Here is a 24,461-nt window from a genome sequence, read left to right on the forward strand (position 1 = left end):
CGATGAAAGGGAAAAGCCTACAACCAAGATTACTCTACCCAGCAAGGAGCTCATTCAGATTTGATGGAGAAATTAAAACATTTACAGACAAGCAAAAGTTGAGAGAATTCAGCACCACCAAACCAGCTTTACAACAAATGCTAAAGGAACTTCTCTAGGCAGGAAACACAAGAGAAGGAAAAGACCTACAGTAACAAACCGAAAACAATTAAGAAAATGGTAATAGGAACGTACATACTGATAACTACCTTAAATGTAAATGGTTTAATGCTCCAACCAAAAGACATAGATTGGCTGAATGGATACAAAAACAAGACCCGTATAAATGCTCTCTACAAGAGACCCACTTCAGACCTAGGGACACATACAGACTGAAAGTGAGAGGCGGGAAAAAGATATTCCTTGCAAATGGAAACTAAAAGAAAGCTGGAGTAGAAATTCTCATATCAGAAAATATAGACTTTAAAATAAAGACTATTATAAGAGACAAACAAGGACACGACATAATGATCAAGGGATCAATCCACAAAGAAGACATAATAATTGTAAACATTTATGCACCCAACATAGGAGCATCTCAATACATAAGGCAAATGCTAACAACCATAAAAGGGGATATCTACAGTAACACAATCAGAGTAGGGGACTTTAACAGGCCACTTTCACCAATGGACAGATCATCCAAAATGAAAATAAATAAGGAAACACAAGCTTTAAATGATACATTAAACAAGATGGACTTAATTGATATTTATAGGACATTCCATCCCAAAACAACAGAATACACATTTTTCTCAAGTGCTCATGGAACATTCTCCAGGATAGATCATATCTTGGGTCACAAATCAAGCCTTGGTAAATTTAAGAAAACTGAAATTGTATCAAGTATCTTTTCCAACTACAAAGCCATGATACTAGATATCAATTACAAGAAAAAAACTGTAAAAAATACAAACCCATGGAGGCTTAACAATACACTACTAAATAACCAAGAGATAACTGAAGAAATCAAAGAAGAAATTAAAAAATACCTAGAAACAAATGACAATGAAAATATGACAACCCAAAACCTATGGGATGCAGCAAAAGCAGTTCTAAGAGGGAAGTTTATAGCAATACAATCCTACCTCCAGAAACAAGGAAAATCTCAAATAAACAACCTATCCTTACACCTAAAGCTATTAGAGAAAGAAGAACAAAAAAAAACCCTGAAGTTAGCAGAAGGAAAGAAATCATAAAGATCAGATCAGAAATAAATGAAAAAGAAATGAAGAAAACAATAGCAAACATCAATAAAAGTAAAAGCTGGTTCTCTGAGAAGATAAACAAAATTGATAAACCATTAGCCAGACTCATGAAGAAAAAAAGGGAGAAGACTCAAATCAACAGAATTAGAAAAAAAAAAAGAGAAGTAACAACTGACACTGCAGAAATACAAAGGATCATGAGAGATTACTACAATAAAGTATATGCCAATAAAATGGACAACCTGGAAGAAATGGACAAACTCTTAGAAAAGCACAACCTTCCGAGACTGAACCAGGAAGAAATAGAAAATATAAAGAGACCAATCACAAGCACTGAAATTGAGACTGTGATTAAAAATCTTCCAATAAACAACAGCCCAGGACCAGATGCCTTCACCGGTGAACTCTATCAAACATTTAGAGAAGAGCTAACACCTATCCTTCTCAAACTCTTCTAAAATATAGCAGAGGGAGGAACATTCCCAAACTCATTCTATCTGGTGGTCATCACCGCGAATCCAAAACCAGAGAAAGATATCACAAAAAAAGAAAACTACAGGCCGATATCACTGATGAATATACATGCAAAAATCCTCAGCAAAATACTAGCCAACAGAATACAACAGCACATTAAAAGGATCATACACCATGATCAAGTGGGCTTTACCCCAGGAATGCAAGGATTCTTCAATATACTCAAATCAATCAATGTGATACACCAGATTAACAAAACAAAGGATAAAAACCATATGATCATCAGAATAGATGCAGAAAATGCTTTTAAAAAAATTCAGCACCCATTTATGATAAAAAAAAACAAACAAACCCTGAACAAAGTAGTCATAGAGGGAACCTACCTCAACATAATAGAGGCCATATATGACAAACCCACAGCCAACATCACTCTCAATGGTGAAAAACTGAAACCATTTCCATTAAGATCAGAAACAAGACAAGGTTGGCCACTCCCACTGCTATTATTCAACATAGTTTTGGAAGTTTTAGCCAATCAGAGAAGAAAAAGAAATAAAAGGAATCCAAATCGTAAAAGAAGAAGTAAAACTGTCACTGTTTGCAGATGACATGATACTATACATAGAGAATCCTAAAGATGCTACCAGAAAACTACTAGAGCTAATCAATGAATTTGGTAAAGTAGTAGGCTACAGAATTAATGCACAGAAATCTCTTGCATTCCTATACACTAATGATGAAAAATCTGAAAGAGAAATTAAGGAAACACTTCCATTTACCACTGCAACCAAAAGAATATAATACCTAGGAATAAACCTACCTATGGAGACAAAAGACCTGTATGCAGGAAACTATAAGACACTGATGAGAGAAATTAAAGATGGTACAAACAGATGGAGAGATATACCATGTTCTTGGATTGGAAGAATCAACATTGTGAAAATGACTCTACTACCCAAAGCAATCTACAGATTCAATGCAATCCCTATCAAACTACCACTGGCATTTTTCACAGAACTAGAGCAAAAAATTTCACAATTTGTATGGAAACACAAAAGACCCAAAATAGCCAAAGCAACCTTGAGAATGAAAAATGGAGCTGGAGGAATCAGGCTCCCTGGCTTCAGACTATACTACAAAGCTATAGTAATCAAGACAGTATGGTAGTGGCACAAAAGCAGAAATATAGATCAATGGAACAGGATAGAAAGCCTAGAGATAAGGTGACCATATGTACGTGGGTTTATCTTTGATAAAGGAGGCAAGAATATACAATGGACAAAAGACAGCCTCTTCATTAAGTGGTGCTTTGAAAATGGGACAGCTACATGTAAAAGAATGAAATTAGAACACTTCCTAACACCACATATGAAAATAAACTCAAAATGGATTAAAGACCTAAATGTAAGACCGGACACTATAAAACTCTTAGAGGAAAACATAGGCACAACACTCTATGACATATATCACAGCAAGATCCTTTTTGACCCACCTCCTAGAGAAATGGAAATAAAAACAAAAGGGACTTAATGAAACTTAAAAGATTTTGCACAGCAAAGGAAACCATAAACAAGACCAAAAGACAACCCTCAGAATGGGAGAAAATATATGCAAACGAAGCAACTGACAAAGGATTAATCTCCAAAATATACAAACAGCTCATGCAGCTCAATAACAAAAAAACAAGCAACCCAATCCAAAAATGGGCAGAAGACCTAAACAGACATTTCTCCAGAGAAGATATACAGATTGCCAACAAACACATGAAAGAATGCTCAACATCACTAATCATTAGAGAAATGATTACCTCACACTGGTCAGAATGGCCATCATCAAAAAATCTACAAACAATAAATGCTGGAGAGGGTATGGAGAAATGGGAACCCTCTTGCACTGTTGGTGGGAATGTAAATTGATACAGCCACTATGGACAACAGTGTGGAGCTTCCTTAAAAAACTAAAAACAGAACTACCATACAACCCAGCAATCCCACGACTGGGCATATACCCTGAGAAAACCATAATTCAAAAAGAGACATGTACCACAATGTTCATTGCAGCTCTATTTACAATAGCCAGGACATGGAAGCAACCTAAGTATCCATCGACAGATGAATGGATAAAGAAGATGTGGCACATATATACAATGGAATATTACCCAGCCATAAAAAGAAACAAAATTGAGTTATTTGTAGTGAGGCAGATGGACCTAGAGTCTGTCATACAGAGTGAAGTAAGTCAGAAAGGGAAAAGCAAATACAGTATGCTGACACATATATACGGACTCTAAAAAAAAAAAGAAAAAAATGGTTCTGATGAACCTATGGGCAGGACAGGAATAAAGAAGCAGATGTAGAGACTGGAGTTGAGGATACAGGGAGGGGGAAGAGTAAGCTGGGACGAGGTGAGAGTGTGGCATGGACTTATATACACTGCCAAATGTAAAACAGATAGCTAGTGGGAAGCAGCTGCATGGTACAGGGAGATCAGCTCGGTGCTTTGCGACCACCTAGAGGAGTGGGAGGGAGGTGCACGAGGGAGGGTATATGAAGATATACATATGCACATAGCTGATTCACTTTGTTTTACAGCAGAAACCAACACAACGTTGTTAAGCAATAATACCCCAATAAAGATTAAAAAAAAAAAAGACATATATTACAAGTTTGCCCGTTAAATAAAGAAAAAGATAAGAATCACCATTAGTATCTAAAACTATTGTGAAAGTGTTAATAAACACAACTAGGTAAAGGTTATATAAATACTGAAAAGTAGTAAAAATTATCATTACTTACAGATACGCTTTTCACTCAGTCTGCAGTTATCCAATAGTGAATGCTAGGTACTTCCCACAGATTAACTTAGCTCATATAGTTCAAGTCTCACTCCTTTTACTTTGGGTTGTAGGTCTAACTGTTTTTAATCTCCTGACTCTTGCTGACTTGCTTGTCTCTGGTAACAATATTCGTTGATGCAACCCTGTTTTCCTGATATTTGCTTACTTCTGCTCCAGCTCAAAGGTCAGAACTGTTTTAGGCTTTATCCTAGCAACACTTTCTTTGAATCCAAATGTTCATTTTCAACTAAAAATCCAAATTGGACCATTTTGAAATGAAGAGGTTTTAAAATAGAATAAATTTATGTTTTGATATTTTATATCTTAGGATTTCATTCTTTATGAGAATGCACACACACAGTGATAGACACACACACGAGTGACAATTACTTTACGCATATAAAAAATAAGGTTTACTTGTCCTGGAAGTTATTCTGTTCCACTCAAATATTCCAGAGACATGGTTTTTCAGAAGAATTGAACACTCTGCTAATCTTGACTCCATGGCCATGGCCGCATCATGTACTCGCGGGACATTTCCCCGTAGATGTGTATAAATTGAAGCAAATGAACTATCTTCTTTTATTTTCTTCAGAGTACATAACAATTTATCATTATCCCCAAAATGGATTTCCTTTGGCCAGTGATCCTGCAAAAAATGTGAGACAATACAACTTAAATCATTTTTTAAATGAATTTAAATAGAAGAGTTCAAAAATCAATGAGCTGAAATTCAGGCTTTATTCTATAGCATCATTTTTTATTAAATGCATTTTTTTAATTTGTGGGAAAAAACATAAACTTTAGAAGTTTCAGATGCTTTAAAAACCCTTTTTTTATCATTTGAAAGTAAGTTGCTTACTTGACTGATGACCCCATCATCCTTGAATACTTTAGCATTTATTTTCTAAAAACAAACCATCAGAATAAGGAAATTGGCATTGTTACATTGTTCCTATCTAATTCTCTGAGTTTACTCAAGTTTCATCAACTAAATCAATAATGCTCCTTATAGCAAAAGGCTCTAGTTCAGTATCACACATTGTGTTTAAGCATCATATGTCTTTAGTCCCCTTCAGTCTACAACAGTTCCTCAGTCTATGTAATTAAAACCACAAGTTCATACTGATAACTCTAATTCCAGTTTCAAACATTCTAGTTTTCTCTTTCCATATTATAATTAACATCTCCAACAGTGAAAACCCTAGCTGCCATTATCCTAAATATATGTACTTATTTGATCCATCTTTTCAGGTAGCCAATCTCTCCTATCTATTGCCAGACTCTTCACTATGTGGATGCCCCTCTCATCCTGCTTAGGCTCTGACTTCTCATACCAGGCCATAGCCTACCTCCACATTTCCTGAACTACCTCCCCACCCAAGGCCACATGTGAATACCATCCTCACCCCCTTGGACCCCAGCACCTGTGGTATCACATGGATACCTTCCCTCACGGTGGCTGAGTTCAGAAAGGCTGCTCTGGGCGACCACAGAACATTCCCCTCCCCCGCCAATGTGGATGCTGCCTTGTTTTGGCCGCCAAATGGCCTTAGGAGTACATTGTTCAGGAAAGGAAGGAGAACAAGGAAAGGGAAGAAAAGAAAGGGAAATGAAGGGAAGGAAAGAGGAATCACAACATTAATATTTGCAAATCTAAGTTTATCTTTTAATAAAATTGTTTAATACCAAAACAAAGAAATACAGCTGACACAATTAAAGGTTTGTGAATAAGAAAATGCTTTCTGGAATAGTAGGAACTTTCACAGGATGAAACTCTTTAAGAGGATTTGGGTAAGATATTCTGAGAATTTAGCTTAAATGGGAATAAATCTGAAGTCTGCAGATCAGAAATTTTAAACCTGCGTTGGTCTATTCTACTTCCATTTTTCTTCCTTTAAAAGCTTCCTAAACCCACTGTATTCTCTAATGATAACAGGTACCTGAATAATACCCAGCTTTTAATGCTGGAGAAGTTTCCCAGCAGGATCTAGGTGCCCCTGCCATTTTGGAAAAAGAGAATATTACTTAGATACATAAGTGCCCTCTCCCAAATCCTATAAACATACATCTTAAACAAAACACATAACCACCTGGGGAAGTTTTCCAGCATTAAAATCTGGATGTGTCAAAAATACAAAGATCTCAGAAAAATAAGATATGATCACAAGATATACTCCCTGGAGACAAACATTGTCAAATTAGAATGACAGCCAGATTTGAAAACATAGTCCTTACGTATGAGTCATCACTTGCTATTGTTAGGGACATTGGGAAAGTGGGGAGGGGCTAAAATGGAAATGAATTTGAACAGATTTTACAATATGCACAAAGGTTTATGAAAAGGTAGCCTTTATGCCAGACTTGAGATATCACAATTCTTGTCCAAGATACTGAATTACAGTATGAGGTGAATAAAGTATCTTGAAATTCTACCAGCTTGATTAGATTATGATTTCCCTACTTTAAAAAGTGAGATATATGTGATTAATCTATAAATGATAGAATTAGGATGCTTATCCTTTTCAGTGCTTATCTCTTAATTTTCTAAAATGACTATCATAGTCATAATTAGAAAAAAACATATTGGTAATTTTGAAACGTAAAAAATTACATTTAAGGAGGTAGATAGATGAGGGTGGCACATAAAGTCTTTATAGCTTTAACATTATATAATTTTAGAACGTATTTTTTAAAAGGACTAAGTTTCTAAAGGTAATTTCAAAAGCCTACTGTAATTCTAATCAAACTCTCAACAATTTCTTTTTAAATTGACAAAGTAATTCTATAAGCAATCAAAAAGAATTGTTATTTTTTCCTAAAGGAAGAAGACTGATATGTGCACCAGTCATATATTAAAGTCCCATAAAACAGTATATTCTACTCACCAAGTTTTGAAGCTTTAAGAATTCTTCAATGTTCTTTGGAGGTTCTTGCATTTTCTAATGAAGTAAAATCAATATTGTTCATTAACATAAATTCAGATTGTTTATATGATGCTTACACCTAATTTATTTCAGTACATTATGATACTGGACTTAAGTTATAATTTTCAGAGCTGTAAGATATTGTTAAATATTCACTTTTGTTAAGTCCTTGAACTTTGAAAAGGGACAGAGATCAATGTTTAAATTCGGAGCCCCCAAACCAAATTCTGTAAAACGCTTCCCTCTCATACACTGCTCCTGGAGAAAAGCTCCATATGAATCCTGATGAATATCCTCATTTCCAATTCCAACAAGAGTTCCAAGATATTTTGGGCTATCTTGGATGGTGTCTACAATAAATTCAGAGCCAGTAATATAATAACGTTCTCCTCTTACTGATGGAATATTTTAAAAGGCACAGTAGTGACCTGGTGAAAATAATTTAAATCTTTGAATGTTTTAGTGTAGTAAGTAATAATCCCATTTTTGCTAGTAGTTTCTTTGTAAGTTGAAAATGTATTCTTTCATTAGACAAATTAATTTTAATCAAGACATCTTGCTATTCCTTGCCTTAGAGACTGTGTGCACATTCGTCCTTCTGCTTGGAAGGCTCCCCTGCCCCAAACCCTCTCCCTCCAATTCATTCTTGGCCTATTTAACTCTTATTTCAAATATCAAATTAAAAGTTGCTTTCTCTAGGAAGCCCTCCTTGGCCCCCCAAAAGATTCTTTACGGTAACAACAGCAGATTTGTATCTCTATGAGGACAAAAACTGTAGTGTAATCACTGCTGAAGTGTCAAAATTTCATGTAGTGACTGGCCAATGGTCAGTGCATAATTAAGTACTGTGATGTGTATAAATTAATGAATAAATGAGTAGACGAATGTCAAAGAAATGTGTAAGTATTTTAAAAAATAATAAAACCATTTCTAGAGAATGAAAAACCAGTGAGAAGAAGGCAAAAATAACAAGAATTCAGGATATCCTAATATAATACCCTAATGTTCTGATGATGACATGTCTGAAAAGATTGTATTATAGTTTAATTTACTAGAACATATTTCACATCAATAGATAAAATGATCAAGATTACAAATCACAAGACCATGTTTTGCAAAAATAACTACACATTTGAGGTTGAATACAGTATTTCACTGTCTTAATACTGTTTAAAATATGTGATGAACATAAGTAAATATATAACAGATAATACAATAATAAAATAAAGGACATATGTGACAGTCATTATAAAAAACAAGTGTACAGAAGCAAAGATGCACAGAGCTGTCAAGAAATTTTATGGAAAACACGGGCTCTAGGCCTAGCCAAATTGAGAAGAATAAGAAATAAGAGATGGTGTGCACAGAATGCTTAGAGACAAAAAAAATGTTCACAGTATAATCTTCAGGGATAGTGAGTACAGCAATTTCACTAGAAGAAAGCTATCAGTATATTTTGAAATGCACAGAATACAAAGGAGCCAATTCAAAACAATTTAAATGTTACCTTTTTTTCCCCTTTGTAATGGCTGTCAAACCACTTCTAGTACAAAGCCCTAAAAATACCCACATTTCAACTAAAGGGAATTAGAAAAAGGAATTGAAGGAGTGAAACTTGCATAGGAAAATTTCAGATAATTTCAATATACAATCCCAGAGTTCTGTAGTGGGGAAGTTAAAAGGAGGTGAGGCATAAATTAAACAGACTTATGACCTTGGTAGGATGCAGAAGGATGCAAAAACACCGATGCTTCCATGGTAACAATATGAAAATCCCAGACCAAATAAAAATCTTACTTTTCTATGGGGTTAGTGAAAAGTGGTGGATGCCAGTAAGCAGGACTACATAATTTGTGACAATTCAGAGTCCCTTGTTCAAAAAATAAGAATTTTAAGATGGTAACATCAGGCTATTAAACCTAGTATAGGGCTTCCCTGGTGGCGCAGTGGTTGAGAGTCCGCCTGCCGATGCAGGGGACACGGGTTCGTGCCCCGGTCCAGGAAGATCCCACATGCCGCGGAGCGGCTGGGCCCGTGAGCCATGGCTGCTGAGCCTGCGCTTCCGGAGCCTGTGCTCTGCAACGGGAGAGGCCACAACAGTGAGAGGCCCACGTACCACAAAAAAACAAAAAACAAACAAACAAACAAAAAACCTAGTATAGGGTCCTTCTAATCAGTAGGTCCTATGCAACTGCACAGCTTGCAAGCCCATGAAGCCGCCCTCCCTGTAAGCCTTGATGACCCGAAATCCAGAGAGGAACATCTCCTTAAGTGAGCATAAAGCTGTGGCAGCTTCCTTACCCAACAGTGAGCTCTGTGCATACACTGAGGGAAGAGTTGGCCTGCCATGGGGCAGTAACTTCAAAGAGATAAAGAGAAATCAGCTGGGCCTCAAGAGTCACCATGAGCTGGGGAATTAACCAGACTCTGAAAGATACCCAAATGAAAGAATAAATGACTCAACCAAACAATCCCTTCTCCAGCCCCCAAGTCTCACTTCTGAGTTTTGTTAGAAAAGCAGAAGAGGAGGGGCTGGAAAGATACAGAACTTATGTAAGCCAACACATTCTTATAGTACTTGGGTTCCAGAAGCCCAGACAGAATTGAGTACAAAGGTGAACCAATAATAGCTAAAACTTCATTCCACACGTGTACCAACTCAACATTGACAAGATATAACAGGTGGCTGTGAAGAGGGAGGTTGAAATTTGGGTTAGTCACAAGTTAACTCAATCTAATTAAAGCTGCAGCCAACCCTAAAGCCCAACTCAAATCTAGGAGTATTTAAAAAAAAAAAAACAAAATCAGCCTCTCACTTGAAGTACTAAGGAGAGAAAAAAGGCTTGCACTCTCAAAACTAAAACTAAAACTTCAGCCTCCACAATTTTTTCCACATAATGTCCAATACACAATATAATTTCAAGACATACAAAGAAGGAAAATGGGATCCATAATCAAAAGAAAATGCAGTCAATACAAACCAAGTCACTGAGAATCCAGTGATTGTAATTAGCATCAAGGACTTAAAAACAGCTATTATAAACACATTAAAGATTTTAAAATATAGGTTGGATTATAGTGCATGAAGACATGGAGTATTTAAAGAGAAATAGAAATTCTAAAAAAGAAGCGAATGGGATTTCTAGAACCACGTAAATACGAAACATAAGAAAACTGTGTCTATATTAATATCAAAGTAGACTTTAAGACAAGGAGTATTACCAGATATAAATAAGGTTATTTCACACTGATAAAAGGTCACTTCATTAAGAAGTCATACCAATGCCAAATTCATTTGCATCTAATAAGAGAGCTTCAAAAGAAAGAGCAAACGTTGATAAAACTAAAGGGAAATATAGGTGTTGGGCTGCACCTCACAGGCCTGAAAGCCTTGTAATTACTCAGTTGCAAGACTGAAGAAAGAACCTGAAAACAGCGACAGAGACATAAATAGTTTAACAGATAGGAAATTACAACTCCAAAGGCCTGGAGCCACACCTCACCTCCGACAGCACACAAGACACAACAGCCATCTTTGCTACCACGGGAAAAGGAGGCTACTATTTATAGGGGCAATTAACATCAGGTTGGCTCATCAGTTACCGGGGAAACCGGCAGAGGCAGGTCCTTCACAGCCCCTTCGGTTAATGAGGGCAGATGTTTCTCTTTGATAAACTAGCAGGTGGAGCTGTTTTGGTCTAAGGATTAGAATAATAACTGGCTGGGGAAGGGGCTGGTCGAGCAGGGGATATATAAAGAGGAAGAGAGCAGCCATCTTGAGGGGCCTGATCATATAATAGGCAATAGATTTTAAAATCTCTTTGAGTAACTAATGAATCAAGTACACACACACACAAATCAGTAAGGAGATAAAAGATCTGAACAACATTTTCAAGGAACTTAACCTAATTGACATTTATAGAATGATACCTGACAACTGTAGAATATACACAATCTTTTTTTTTTTTTTTTTTTTTTTTTTTTTTTGCGGTACGCAGGCCTCTCACTGTTGTCGCCTCTCCCGTTGCGGAGCCCAGGCTCCGGATGCGCAGGCTCAGCAGCCATGGCTCACGGGCCCAGCCGCTCCGCAGGATGTGGGATCTTCCCGGACCGGTTCACGAACCCGTGTCCCCTGCATCGGCAGATGGACTCTCAACCACTGCACCACCAGGGAAGCCCCACAATCTTTTTTTTTTTAATTTATGTATTTTATTTATTTTTGGCTGCGTTGGGACTTTGTTGCTGCGTGTGGGCTTTCTCTAGTTGCAGTGAGCTGGTGCTTCTCTTCCTTGCGGTGCTCGGTCTTCTCACTGCGGTGGCTTCTCTTGTTGCGGAGCATAGGCTCTAGGGCACATGGGCTTCAGTAGCTGCAGCACGCGGGCTCAGTAGTTGCGGCACATGGGCTTAGTTGCTCTGAGGCATGTGAGATCTTCCCGGACCAGGGCTCGAACCCGTGTCCCCTGCATTGGCAGGTGGATACTTTTCTTTAAACATCTTTATTGGAGTATAATGGCTTTACAACGGTGTGTTAGTTTCTGCTTTATAACAAAGTGAATCTGTTATACGTATACATATATCCCCATATCTCTTCCCTCTTGCATCTCCCTCCCTCCCACCCTCCCTATCCCACCCCTCTAGGTGGTCACAAAGCACTGAGCTGATCTCCCTGTGCTATGCGGCTGCTTCCCACTAGCTATCTATTTTACATTTGGTAGTGTATATTTGTCCATGTCACTCTCTCACTTTGTCCCAGCTTACCCTTCCCCCTCCCCGTATCCTCAAGTCCATTCTTTAGTAGGTCTGCATCTTTACTGCCGTCTTTCCCCTAGGTTCTTCATGACCTTTTTTTTTTTTTTGATTCCATACATATGTGTTAGCATACAGTATTTGCTTTTCTCTTTCTAATTTACTTCACTCTGTATGACAGACTCTAGGTCCATCCACCTCACTACAAATAACTCAATTTCATTTCTTTTTATGGCTGAGTAATATTCCATTGTATATATGTGCCACATCTTCTTTATCCATTCATCTGTCAATGGACACTTAGGTTGCTTCCATGTCCTGGCTATTGTAAATAGAGCTGCAATGAACATTGTGGTACATGACTCTTTTTGAGTTATGGTTTTCTCAGGGTTTATGCCCAGTAGTGGGATTGCTGGGTCACATGGTAGTTCTATTTTTAGTTTTATAAGGAACCTCCATACTGTTCTCCATAGTGGCTGTATCAATTTACATTCCCACCAACAGTGCAAGAGCGTTCCCTTTTCTCCATACCCTCTCCAGCATTTATTGTTTGTAGATTTTTTAATGATGGCCATTCTGACCGGTGTGAGATGATATCTCATTGTAGTTTTGATTTGCATTCCTCTAATATTAATGATGTTGAGCATCCTTCCATGTGTTTGTTGGCAATCTGTATATCTTCTTTGGAGAAATGTCTATTTAGGTCTTCTGTCCATTTTTGGATTGAGCTGTTTGTTTTTTTGATATTGAGCTGCATGAGCTGCTTGTAAATTTTGGAGATTAATCCTTTGTCAGTTGCTTCATTTGCAAATATTTTCTCCCATTCTGAGGGTTGTCTTTTGGTCTTGTTTATGGTTTCCTTTGCTGTGCAAAAGCTTTGAAGTTTCATTAGGTCCCATTTGTTTATTTTTGTTTTTGTTTCCATTTCTCTAGGAGGTGGGTCAAAAAGGATCTTGCTGTGATATATGTCATAGAGTGTTCTGCCTATGTTTTCCTCTAAGAGTTTTGTAGCGTCTGGCCTTACATTTAGGTCTTTAATCCATTTTGAGTTTATTTTTGTGTATGGTGTTAGGGAGTGTTCTACTTTCATTCTTTTACATGTAGCTGTCCAGTTATCCCAGCACCACTTATTGAAGAGGCTGTCTTTTCTCCACTGTATATTCTTGTGGCAGGTGAATTCTTAACCACTGCACCACCAGGGAAGTCCCACAATCTTTTAAAGTAAGGGAACATGGAACCTTCACCAAGATGGACCTATGCTGTACCATAAGACAAGTCTCAAAGATTTCAAATAACTGAAATCATTCAGAGTGTGTTCTTTGACCACAATAGAAAATAGTAACAAAAAGACATTTAGGAAATCCTTGAATATTAAATAATCCATTTCTAGCTCAAAGAGGAAACAATAAGAAAAATTAGAAAGTTTTCTAACTGAATGATAATGAAAGATAATTAAAACACAATGTATTAAAATTTGTGGGATGCACCTAAATCTATGCTTAGAAGAAAACACAGTGCTTAGGAAGCTAAAAAAACTGAGAAGAATTTTAAAAATAAGTAGAAAAAGGAATAAAAAAGATATGAGTGGAAGTCAATGAAATAAAATATAAAACCAATAGAGAACTCAATAAACTGAAATCTGGTCTTTTAAGAGATAAAAAAAAATGATACCTTAATAGATTGAAGTTAAAAAAATGAAAAAATATAAATGATCAATACCAGGAATGATAAAGGGAATGTCATTAGGGAGTGTTCACACATTAAATGACTAAACGGCACATAATTTAAAACTTATGTCAATGAATTTGACAACCTAAATGAAATGGACAAATCCTTAAAAGAAAAAATTACCACAATTGAAAGAAGATGATATAGTAACTTTCAAAAATAGAGGAGGGAATACTTCCTAAATCATTTTATAAAGCCAGAATAACTTTGATAATAGAATCTTACAAGATTACAAAAAAAAATTATAGACCAAATGTCCCTCAAGAAGATAGATACAAAAATCTTTAACAAATTACTACCAGCTTGAGGCCAGTCAGATATGAAAAGGATATATCACGCTCACGTGTAGTTTACCCCAGGAATTCCAAAATCAGTTACAAAATTTCACATTGTCTTTAATGTATCATCAGTGTTGAGTGGGATTCAAAGCTATGAGATTTTTGGTCATCTTTAATGTCTGAATTTTAAAATTCTATGTAATTGATGGTTTAAAACTTATTTTTATTCATAATAATGACTTTTAAGACACATTATTCTAAAGATTCATAGAAGACTTGAGCATAAATATTTTACATTTAGGTATTTTAAATTCAAACCTAGTATTTTCAAAACACAATTCATGATCATTGCTTGAAACACAAGTCCTTACTCAGTAAATCTTGTTCTTATTTTTAATTATAAAGGTTTCACAATCATCCAGGTTTGAAGTCTGAATTATCTTAGACTCTTCCTTCTCCTTCCTTATCTCCTATATCCATTTTATCACAATTCCTTTAAAAATACCTTTAATTATACCTTCATTTACAGTTCCAATATTAATATAATAGTTATAATTATGGCTTGTTTTTTCCAAGTCATATGTGCAACTAATTTGTGTTTCTTAATCTTTTTGTTAAAGTAAAAAACACATACAGTGAACTGCACAGCTCTTAAGTGTACGGATTGATAATTTTTTTTTTTACAAATCTGTACACCCCTATAACCAATGTACAAATCAAGATACAGAACATTGCTAGTAACCCAGAATAACGTCTTACTCCTTTCCAGCCATTTGCCTCCCCAATATAAACAGTATTCTACTTCTACCTCTCTAGATGTTTTGCCTATTTTTGAACTTCATTTGAATGGAATAATCAATATGCACACTTTCTACCTTCCTTCACTTGACACTGTGTCTATAAGATTCATCCATGTTGTTTCAACATATAGTAGTAATGTTTTTTCTTTGCTGTGTAATATTCTATTGTATAACATATACCAAAATTTAACCATTCTACTTTTGATGGACATTTGAGTCCTTTTCTGTTTGTGTAAATTATGTTGTATATTATTATATCAAGATAATAAGAAATATTTTTTAATGTCTTTTGGTATACTTGATATAGAACTTGGAGTGGGATTGCTGGGTTGGCTTTAGTAGATATTGTCAAGTAGTTTTCCAAAGTGGTTGTCCCTATTTTCACTCTGAACAGAAGTGTATGAATGTTCCAGTAATTCCACATTCTTACTAAAGAATGTAGGATTCTTTAGTACTACTGTATATTTAGTATTGTCAATACTTTTAAATGTAGCAATTCTGGTGGGCATGTAGTTGTATCTTGTGATTTTAATTTGCGTTTCCTTGATGAAAAATGATGCCGATCAACTGCTTGTTGGCAATCTGGATATATTCTTTTGTGAAGCAAATGTTCAAGTCTTCTGCTCCATTTTTATTTGGGAGTTGGTATTCTTAACTGATTTTATTGATATTGATTTGATGGCATTTTTATTAATTTTTTATTGTTATGATGTAGAGCTTTTGTCAGATAAGACAAAATAGTGTTCGCCATTTTAATGCTTTTTATTATGATGCTTTAATTTGAGTAAAGTCAATTATTTATGCATTTTTATCTTATCTAAGAAATTTTTAACCTACCCCAAAGTAAAAAGATGGTCTTTTATTTTACCTTCTAAATGTCATACTTCTTTACTTTCACATTTAAGTCTATGATCTACCTTGAATTGACTTTTGTGTTTTAGGTGAGGTAATAAATTGAGGTTTTTTTTTTTTTCCACATGAATTTCCAGTTGATCCAGAACTAATTACTTTAAAAGACTGTGTTTCCTGCTACATTTCAGTACCACCTAGCCATATATTCAAGTGACTATATATGTCAGGAGGTAGGTGTGTTTCTGGACACTCAGTTCTGTTCCTTTGGTGTAATTTTCTGTTCTTTTGACAATACCATACAGTTTCAATAACTGCACCTTTATTTTAAATCTTAATATGTTATAGTTTACATACTCCAGCTTTGTTTTCCTCTGAGTTGCTCCTCACTATTTTTATCCTTTTACATTTCCCTTTAAGTTTTAGGAATCAGATTGTCAAATTCTGCAAAAACCTACTGGAACTTTGATTAGGATTAGATGACATATATTGATCAATTTGAGTAACTAACATCTTTACAATGTTATATCTTTGAACACATGAAAATAGTGTATTTCTCCATTAATTTAGATTTTTTAAATTTTCCTTTGGTACTGTTTGTTACAGAACTTGGACAATCTTTCATTAGATTTATCCCAGGATACTTGATGATTTTCGTTCCTATCGTACAGTATGTTTTAAATGTTTAAACTGCAAATGTATTTTTAACATGTCCTTTTCTATTGTTTCTTCCTAGTAAATAGAAATATAAATGATTTTTCTATTTAAATCAGCTATATTGAGGTATAATTTACTACATAATTACTATGTAAAAAATTACCATTTTAAGTCACAGTTCAAAGAATTTTGAAAAATGCATACATCCATGTAACCTCCATTACAATTAAAATGTGTAATATTTAGATCACTCCCAAAATGTTTCCTTGTGCTACTTTATTGTTGATCCCTACAACTCCACACAAAAATATCCCACCACTGGCGTTAGGCAACACTGGTCTGCTTTCTGTAACTACAGACTAGTTAGTTATAAATTAGCTTTTCCTGGTCTAGAATTTCATAAGAATGGAATCATAACATTATGTACTCTTTTGTATCTGGCTTTTTTTGCTCAACATAAGTTTTCTGTGAAATATCCAAGATCACTACATATTATTGCTGAGTAGTATTTCATTTTTGTGTGTGTGTGTGTGTGTGTTTGTGTGTGTATTGCCTTGTTTAAATATTTGAGCTATTATGGGAAAAAGCTGCTATGAAAATTGCATACAAGTCTGTGGATACATTTTAATTCCTCTTAGGTGGCTACCAAAGGTAAATACCTTATGACAATTAAAGAAATTGAATTTGTAATGAAAAATCTCACAAAGAAAAACTCCAGACTCAAATGGCTTCACAAGTATATTATATCAAAGATTTAAGGAAGCATCTTACACATAATCTTGCAGAAAATAAAGGAGAAGGGAACATGTTCTAATCATTTTATATTTGTTCTCCTATATGTAATATGTCTTTTTCTTCTGGCTGTTTTTAAAATATTATATTTATCACTGGTTTTCAGCAGTCAGTGCGGTTGCTTTCCTCCCTCCCTCCCTGTTCCTCCCTTCCCCTGGTCCTTCCTTTCTTAATTCTGTTTGGGTTTGCTGAATTTCTGAATGTGTTCATTTATAGTTTTCATCAATTTGGATAATTATCCATCATTATTTATTCAAATGTTTTTTTTCTTCTGCCCATCTTTCCTTCTGGGACTCCAACTGCATCTATGTTAGATAGCTTGAGATTGTTCTACAGGTCACTGAGTCTGTTGGGTTTTTCTTCTTAGGCCATGCAGTGAGGCATGCAGGATTTTAATTCCCCGACCAGGCATCAAACCCACGCCCCCTGCATTGGAAGGGCACAGTCTTAACCACTGGAACACCAGGAAGTTCCTTGTTGATTTTTTTTTTCCAACGTTTTTTTCTCTGTGCTTCAGTTTGGATAATTAATGTTGTTAAGTGCATCCAGTAAAGTCTTCATTTCAGACTCTATTTTTTCCCTGGGTGCTATGTTGAAGCCCTAAGCCCCAATGTGACTGTGTTTGGAGACGGGGCCTTTGGGGAGGAAATTAAGTTTAAATGAGGTCATAAGGATGGGACCCTAGTCCAATAAGAGTGTTGTCCTTATAAGAAGAGGAAGAGACACCAGAAGGATCTTTCTCTCCATGCATGCACAAAGGCTATGTGAGGACACAGTGAGAAGGCGGCCATCTACAAGCCAGAAAGAGAAGTCTCAGCAGAAACCAACATGAATAGCACCTTAGTCTTGGACTTCAGGCCTCCACAACTGTGAGAAAACAAATTTTTGTTGTTTAAGTTACCAAGTCTGTGGTATTCTATTATGGCAGCTAGAGCAGACTAACATAGATGCAATTCCTCAAAATTGTTATAGAATCATTCAGATTGTTTATCTCCTCTTTCATCAGTTTGGTAAATTGTGTTTTTCAAGGAAAACAAAAAATGTCAAATACTTTGACATAAGTATTTGTTCTTAATATCCTCTTATTATTTTTACCATCTGTAGGATGTTTCCACTTTCACTCCTGCTATCTGAGTTTTCTCTTTTTACTCAGTCAGTCTAAGGCTTTTCAATTTTATTAATCCTTTCAAAGAACTAATTTTGGCCTTGTTGCTTTCCTATAGTGCACATTTGTTTTCAGTTTCATTGATTTCTGATCTTATCTTCATTAGTGCCTTTATTCTACATATGTTTGAGAATTTCCCAATGGAAAAATCTGATCCTCTTATGAAGACAGTGAGCTTGAGCTTTATATCACTGTTTTAAACTTTATTCTTCAATATGAACAGAAATCCTAGGCTTACTAGATATTTAAGGAATAGATGTAAAATTTCAAAAAAGATAAAAATAAAAAAATAGAAATCCGTACAATAACAAAATAAAATCTGAGAGGATACAGACAATGCGGGGAACAGAAGGAAACTTTTAAAACATCTTTAATATTCTTAGAGAGATATGATAAGATAATGCATCTCTGAAACCAAAACAGCATTTTATGAGGTGAGAGAAAAGAAAATGAAGGTACAAATATAATGCTATAAATTAATTATTCAACAAAGTTTGTAGGGGGAAAATAGCTGAAGAAATCTTCTGGAAACTAGAATAAAAAATGTTAAAGAAAAGAATCAGAGGAAAAAAGATAAGAACTTAGATTATTATTTCCAGAAAGTGACTTTCAACCTAGAAATTTAAATATAGACAGCCCATCAATTAAGTATGTGGCATATTTCAGATCTGCAAGCCAGTTTAAAAAAAAAAAATCACCATTTCTCCCTGTATTAGTTTCACATCGCTGCTGTAACAAATTACCAAAAACTTAGTTGCTTAAATCAACACAGGCTTACTTATCTCACAGCCCTGCATTTTAGAAGCCTGAAATGGATCTGCAGAGCTACAGTACTCCTTCTGGAAGCTCTAGGGGAGAATTTGCTTCCTTGCTTGTTCCAGCTTCTAGGAATCCCCTACATTGCTTTGCTCCTTAGCTCCTTCTTCAAAACTCAAAGCCAGTAGTGTAGCATCTTCTTCCCTTTCTGACCTCTTGTCTCTCTCTTATAGGGATGCTTGTGATTATGTTGGACCCACCTACATAATCTAGCAATTTCCTCATTGCAGGATCCTTAACTTAATCATATACACAAAGTCCCTTCTGCCATATAAGAAAACATATTCACAGGATCTGGAGATTAGGGTTTGGACATCTTTGTCAAGGATGGGGGGGGGCGGTTATTATCTGTCTACAACATTTACCTTTTCTCAGGAAGCTACTAGAAGATATGTTTCATAAAAACAAAGGATTCCATAAAGAAAAAGGAGTCAAGGAATCCAACACAGGAGAGCACTATCGGATTGGTAAAAGAAACCAATACTGAATGAACTAGAGGTTGAAATGCTCTAGAGGGAATATCTGGAAGGAAAAAAAAATCTTCTAGATTAATTGATGTGTTTGAATGTAATGTTTTATCACTTTGGCAGAGTTTCTGAGGACAGATTATTAATAAGTACAATAAAAATATGACAATTAAGACAAAGGAAGATAAAAGCCTGTATTAAAAGTTAATGTGGAGGGAGACCTTCAAGATGGCGGAGGAGTAAGACGTGGAGATTACCTTCCTCCCAACAAATACATCAGAAATACATCTACATGTGGAACAACTCCTACAGAACACCTACTGAACACTGGCAGAAGACCTCAGACTTCCCAAAAGGCAAGAAACTCCCCACATACCTGGGTAAGGCAAAAGAAAAAAGGAAAAACAGAGACGAAAGAATAGGGATGGGACATGCACCTCTGGGAGAGAGCTGTGAAGGAGGAAAAGTTTCCACATACTAGGAAGCCCCTTCACTAGCAGAGACGGCAGGGTAGCAGGGGGGAAGCATCAGAGCCACAGAGGAGAGCGCAGCAATAGGGGTGCAGAGGGAAAAGTGGAGAGATTTCCACACAGAGCATCGCTGCTGACCAGCAATCAACAGCCTAAGAAGCTTGTCTGCTCACCCACTAGTCAGGAAGGGTGGGGGCTGGGAGGTGAGGCTCGGGCTTCGGAGTTCAGATCCCAGGGAGAGGACTGAGGTTGGCTGTGTGAACAGAGCCTGAAGGGGGCTAGTGTGCTACAGCTAGCTAGGAGGGAGTCCGGGAAAAAGTTTGGAACTGCCTAAGAGGCAAGAGACCATTGTTTCGGGGTGCGCGAGGAGAGGGGATTCAGAGCACCACCTAAATGAACTCTAGAGATGCGCGTGAGCCGCGGACACCAGAGATGGGCATGAGATGCTAAGGCTGCTGCTGCAGCCACCAGGAAGGCTATGTGCAAGCACAGGTCACTATCCACACCTCCCCTCCCAGGAGCTTGTGCATCCTGCCACTGCCAGGGTGCCGCGAACCAGGGAAAAGTTCCCCAGGAAAACACATGGCTTGCCTCAGGCTGTTGCAACGTCACATGGCCTCTGCGGCTGCAGGCTCACCCTGCATTCTGTACCCCTCTCTCCCCCAGGCCTGAGTGAGCCAGAACCCCCTAATCAGCTGTTACTTTAACCCCATCCTGTCTGGGTGGGAACAGATGCCCTCAGGCAACCTACACTCAGAGGTGGGGCCAAATTCACAGCTGAACCCCAGGAGCTGTGTGAACAAAGAAGAGAAAGGGAAATTTTTCCCAGCCTTAGGAGCAGCGGACTAAATCTCCACAATCAACTTGATGTACCTGCATCCCTGGAATACCTGAATAGACAACGAATCATCCCAAAATTGAGGTGGTAGATTTTGGGAGCAACTGTAGACTTGAGGTTTGCTTTCTGCAAATCTAATTTGTTTCTGGTTTTATGTTTATCTTAGTTTCGTATTTAGAGTTTATTATCAATGGTAGATTTGTTCATTGATTTGGTGGCTGTCTTCCTTTTTTTTATATATATAGATATACATTTTTTTCCTTTTTCTCTTTCTGTGCGTGTGTATGTGTATGCTTCCTTGTGTGATTTTGTCTGTTTAGCTTTGCTTTTACCATTTGTCCTAGGGTTCTATCTGTCCTTTTTTTTTGTATAGTTTTTAGCACTTGTTATCATTGGCGGATTTGTTTTTTGGTTAACTTGTTCTCTTCTTTATTTGTTTCTTTTATTACTTTTTATTTTTTTTAATTTTAAATAATTTTTAAATATTTAATTTTAACAACTTTATTTTATTTTTTTATTTTTTTCTCCCTTGCTTCTGAGCAATGTGGCTGACAGGGTCTTGGTGCTCTGGCCGAGTGTCAAGCCTGTGCCTCTGAGGTGAGAGAGCCAAGTTCAGGACATTGGTTCACAAGAGACCTCCAGCTCCATGTAATATCAAAGGGCGAAAGCTCTCCCAGAGATCTGCAACTCAACACTAAGACCCAGCTCCACTCAATGACCAGCAAACCACAGTGCTGGACACCCTCTGACAAACAACTAGCAAAACAGGAACACAACCAAACCCATTAGCAGAGAGGCTGCCTAAATTCATAATAAGGTCAGAGGCACCACAAAACACACCCCTGGACATGGTCCTTCCCACCAGAAAGACAAGGTCCAGCCTCATCCACCAGAACACAGGCACCAGTCCCATCCACCAGGAAGCCTACACAACCCACTGAACTAACCTTAGCCACTGGGGGCAGTCACCAAAAACAACAGGAACTATGAACCTGCAGCCTGCAGAAAGGAGATCCCAAACACAGTAAGCTAAGCAAAATGAGAAGATAGAGAAACACAGAGCAGATGAAGGAGCAAAGTAAAAACGCAACAGACCAAACAAATGAAGAGGAAATAGGCAGTCTACCTGAAAAAGAATTCAGAGTAATGATAGTAAAGATGATCCAAAATCTTGGAAACAGAATGGAGAAAATACAAAAAACGTTTAACAAGGACCTAGAAGAACTAAAGAGCAAATAAACAATGATGAACAACACAATAAATGCAATTAAAAATTCTCTAGAAGGAATCAATAGCAGAATAACTGAGGCAGAAGAACAGATAAGTGACCTGGAGATAAAATAGTGCAAATAACTACTGCGGAGCAGAATAAAGAAAAAAGAATGAAAAGAAATGGGGACAGTCTCAGAGACCTCTGGGACAACATTAAACACACCAACATTCCAATTATAGGGGTCCCAGAAGAAAAAGAGAAAAAGAAAGGGACTGAGAAAATATTTCAAGAGATTATATTTGAAAACTTCCCTAACATGGGAAAGGAAATAATCAAGTACAGGAGGTGCAGAGAGTCCCATACAGGATAAATCGAAGGAGAAACATGCCAAGAAACATATTAGTCAAACAATCAAAAATTAAATACAAAGAAAAAATATTAAAAGCAGCAAGGGAGTGGAACAAATAACATACAAGGGAATCCCCATAAGGTTAACAGATGATCTTTCAGCAGAAACTCTGCAAGCAAGAAGGGAGTGGCAGGACATATTTAAAGTGATGAAAGGGAAAAACCTACAACCAAGATTACTCTACCCAGCAAGGATCTCATTCAGATTCAACAGAGAAATTAAAACCTTTATAGACAAGTAAAAACTAAGAGAACTCAGCACCACCAAACCAGCTTTACAACAAATGCTAAAGGAACTTCTCTAGGCAGAAAACACAACAGAAAGAAAAGACCTACATAATAAACCCAAAACGATTAAGAAAATGGTAATAGAAACATACATATCGAAAACTACCTTAAACATAAATGGATTAAATGCTCCAACCAAAAGACATAGACTGGCTGAATGGATACAAAAACAAGACCCATATATATGCTGTTTATAAGAGATGAACTTCAGACCTAGGGACACATACAGACTGAAAATGAGGGGCTAGAAAAAGATATTCCATGCAAATGAAATCAAAAGAAAGCTGGATTAGAAATTCTCATATCAGAAAAAATAGACTTTAAAATAACGACTATTACAAGAGACAAAGAAGGACACTACATAATGATCAAGGGATCAATCCAAGAAAAAGATATAACAATTGTAAATATTTATGCACCCAACATAGGAGCACCTCAATACATAAGGCAACTGCTAACAGCCATATAAGAGGAAATCAACAGTAACACAATCATAGTAAGGGACTTTAACACCCCACTTTCACCAGTGGACAAATCATTCAAAATGAAAGTAAATAAGGAAACAGAAGCTTTAAATGACACATTAGACAAGATGGACTTGATATTCATAGGACATTCCATCCAAAAACAACAGAATACACTTTCTTCTCAAGTGCTCATGGAACATTCTCCAGGATAGATTATATCTTGAGTCACAATTCAGCCTTGGTAAATTTAAGAAAATTGAAGTCATATCAAGTATCTTTTCTGACCACAACGCTATGAGACTAGGTATCAACTACAGGAAAAAATCTGTAAAAAATACAAACACATGGAGGTTGAACAACATGCCCCTAAATAACCAAGGGATCACTGAAGAAATCAAAGAGGAAATGAAAATATACCTAGAAACAAATGACAGTGAAAACACGATGACCCCAAACCTATGGGATGCAGTAAAAGCAGTTCTAATAGGGAAGTTTACAGCAATAAAATCCTATCTAAAGAAACAAGAAACATCTCAAATAAACAACCTAACCTTACACCTAAAGCAATTAGAGATAGAAGAACAAAAAAAGCCTAAAGTTAGCAGAAGGAAAGAAATCATGAAGATCAGATCAGAAATAAATCAAAAAGAACTGAAGGAAACAATAGCAAAGATCAATAAAACTAAAAGCTGATTCTTTGAGAAGATAAACAAAATTAATAAACCATTAGCCAGACTCATCAAGAAAAAGGAGAGAAGTTCAAAGCAATGAATTAGAAATGAAAAAGAAGTAACAACTGACACTGCAGATATACAAAGGATCATGACAGATTACTACAAGCAACTATATGCCAATAAAATGGACAACCTGGAAGAAGTGGACAAATTCTTAGAAAAGCACAACCTTCTGAGACTGACCAGGAAGAAATAGAAAATATAAACAGACCAATCACAATAACTGAAATTGAAACTCTGATTAAAAATCTTCCAATAAAC

At 36.4% G+C, this 24,461-nt stretch overlaps 1 protein-coding gene across 1 annotated transcript in view; it reads right to left on the reverse strand.

The window, feature by feature from the left end:
* FAM227B (family with sequence similarity 227 member B) overlaps positions 1-24,461 on the reverse strand; it is a 277,213-nt gene that overhangs the window by 247,590 nt on the left and 5,162 nt on the right. Inside the window, exons 2-3 of the mRNA XM_067746547.1 lie at positions 7,446-7,499; positions 4,975-5,206 (exon numbers count right to left, since the gene is read on the reverse strand). Coding sequence (XP_067602648.1) covers positions 4,975-5,206; positions 7,446-7,496 — 283 coding nt within the window. The 5' untranslated portion in view covers positions 7,497-7,499. The remainder of the gene's footprint in view (positions 1-4,974; positions 5,207-7,445; positions 7,500-24,461) is intronic.

This window comes from Pseudorca crassidens, chromosome 1, assembly GCF_039906515.1.
Source record: "Pseudorca crassidens isolate mPseCra1 chromosome 1, mPseCra1.hap1, whole genome shotgun sequence".
Taxonomy (NCBI): domain Eukaryota; kingdom Metazoa; phylum Chordata; class Mammalia; order Artiodactyla; family Delphinidae; genus Pseudorca; species Pseudorca crassidens.